Here is a 2,473-nt window from a genome sequence, read left to right as displayed (position 1 = left end):
CCTTAGGGTCACAAGGGTGGCGGCACGAGATAGTTCGGAACCAACCGCCGAACCAAGCGACGTAATGTGGAAGACTATCGTTCCGCCAACTAAGCCCCGTTACAAAGTGGCCATTCAAACCTCACGGATCTCTGCCGCAATCGAAGCTGGAGCAACTGCCACCAACATATCCATCAGCTGAATAGTACGAGTGCGCGGTGCGTGGTAGACGCTGGCGTCCAAGACATCGCAACCTTCAGCACTAGACAGGCGGCCTGCGCTGTCAACGATTGAAATCATTAGGCTCTCGGAAACGGATCTGCCTCCAATTGATTTTGTCGTCCTCATGCTCAGGAGTTACTCAATTCGGTCACTGTGGGGATTTACAGGATGAAATCCGATGAAGCAAGTCAGAGACCTCGATTACAGTGTCCCAGAGGACGGTTGCTTGTGCCTGTGAGCACTCATACCACACTCATTCGGTGGCGCTACGACGTGAGTTGAAGGCGACTACCTTAGGGTGGCGGTGCGAGATAGTTCAGACCGTCGGTTACGACATGGGGCTCGGAGCCGTTACAACGCTCGCAACGCTCGTGGAGGCGTGCTCGCCCGGTGTGTGCTGTCACAGCTACTTTGGAACGACGTGCTCGCCGGCAATGTGCTGACCAGGCTGTTCACGACGTTTAAAACCGTCCCATTTCGCACCCTCTGAACATAGTGTCCCGCAATTTTTGCCCCGCAATCCTCTCTTTCAACTGCGCTCCGGTTCTCCAAAGGCCCGTGGGCCAGTCTGAACGACATTCTCCGGTCACGAATCGACCTCCATTTGGGATTATTTCCAATACGAGCATCCTCTCTGCACCACAGAGAGGAGCATGGTGCGTCCCCTCTGCCAACGGCTTTGTCTCCGCTACTATGTGTCCACCGCCGACTCCGGCCAGGGAAATCCCGCCCATGTGCAATGCCACTTCTGGCGACGTGCTTCAAGCTGTTGAACTTAGCCCTGGTTCACCATTTGACTCCGACTGCCTCTCAGCCTGCTCCTCGATGTCAGTGCCGTGGCTATCCCTCGGCCCACAAAACAAGCGATCCTGTTCTGAAGCGAAGCTTCGCCTGCGGCCGTGCTTTTAGAGTTCAATCCTTGGTAACTCCGATGAAACTTGGTAACTCAATTCTTGCGACCAGTAACCGAACTGCGTGCGTGTGTCCGACCTTTCCCGGCCAGTCAGGCTCGCAGGCTCGCCGGGCTTGTTTGTCCCGAAGAAGCTTAGTGAGCTAGTGGTCAGATGGTGAAAAAAATCGGCGAATGAACCTAGTGCCTGGGGGTCAATGCTTTGGCTGCTTTAGGCAGCTTGTCCTTCGACTTGAAACAGCTAATATGTGATGACGGGAACAGGACAGTGGTCCCCCTGACCTGGTGTAGACAGGTGTAGCTCATTGACAAGTCGTCGAGGTTGGACGCATTGTCCTCTTGTTTTTTAAACCTCACCTCGGCGGCTTCCGGTAGTTGAAGGACGTTTTCCAATTTGTAACGCCACGTTCTGACCAAGTCCAAGACGCCCGCGACAGGAGCAGATTCAATCTTCCCTTGACCAACCATTATATCCAGACGAATGCCTACGTCTAAAAGGATCCGGGCCAGACAGGCCTGCAGCTTCACGGAGCCGGCTACCTCTGCCCGGAACTCATCGGCTCGATGCTCAGTGAAAGTCGGGGGGTTCTTCGGCATACGCACATTCTTGCCTCCTAGGACCACCCACTGGTCGGGACAGGCCTCCCTCAGCCCTTTCGACAATTCTTGAATTGCTTTCAGAGCCGTTGTCTGGTTGTCCGGTGGCGCCGTGGTGTATACATTCCCGGCAACACTCACGAGATCTAGGATGTCCTTACCAAGCAGCACAGGCATGAGGACGCGAGCTAGCTCCTCACACGAGAGCGTCGATTCCGTCGGAATGCTCGTAGAAGACTTCATATTTTTCCCCCAGAAAATTTTTTTCCCCTGAACACAAGACGGGGTGTTGCGTCACCGACGTTGGTGCGTCGAGACGTAACAGCTCAATGACGGGCCGGCAACGGGGTTTTTGATATAATGGAGACAGAGGGTAACATGGCGACACACACACACCTGACACGATACCCCTATTCCGCGACTCAGACGACGAGCTCAGCATTAGCAGGTTTGCTGTGTCGTACTGGTCGGCTGCTGACGTGGTGCTGCTTCCGTCGTGGGGAGAGTCCTCGGTGTAGGTTGAGGTAACTTGCATTGCTGCGGTTTCTGACTCTCTGACTATTTGACAAAAAGCTTCGGCGGGCGAGACATAACAACTGAAGGCCGACCTCGCCCACTGACATACCAAGGCCGTCCCCCAGCACCCAACAGGACACATCAATGGCGATCGCTACTGGATGGGTTGCTGCGGACGTGGGCTTCATCGAGGAATCGCGGTTTGCGAATACGAGAGTCATCACAAAACAGTCTGCAAAGGATGACTGG

At 54.6% G+C, this 2,473-nt stretch overlaps 1 protein-coding gene across 1 annotated transcript; it reads right to left on the bottom strand.

Moving 5' to 3' along the window:
* Positions 1-1,291: 1,291 nt before the first annotated feature.
* On the bottom strand, positions 1,292-1,951 carry GNI_228630 (hypothetical protein; the record flags this gene model as incomplete). The annotated part of the gene is made up of 1 exon (XM_011135652.1): positions 1,292-1,951. The coding sequence occupies one exon, from the start codon at positions 1,949-1,951 to the stop codon at positions 1,292-1,294; it is 660 nt and encodes a 219-aa protein (XP_011133954.1).
* Positions 1,952-2,473: the final 522 nt, after the last annotated feature.

Source organism: Gregarina niphandrodes (assembly GCF_000223845.1).
Source record: "Gregarina niphandrodes unplaced genomic scaffold scaffold00236, whole genome shotgun sequence".
Classification (NCBI taxonomy): Eukaryota; Apicomplexa; class Conoidasida; order Eugregarinorida; family Gregarinidae; genus Gregarina; species Gregarina niphandrodes.
Note: the sequence above shows the minus strand (reverse complement) of the source record. Positions and strands in the feature narration are given on the sequence as shown.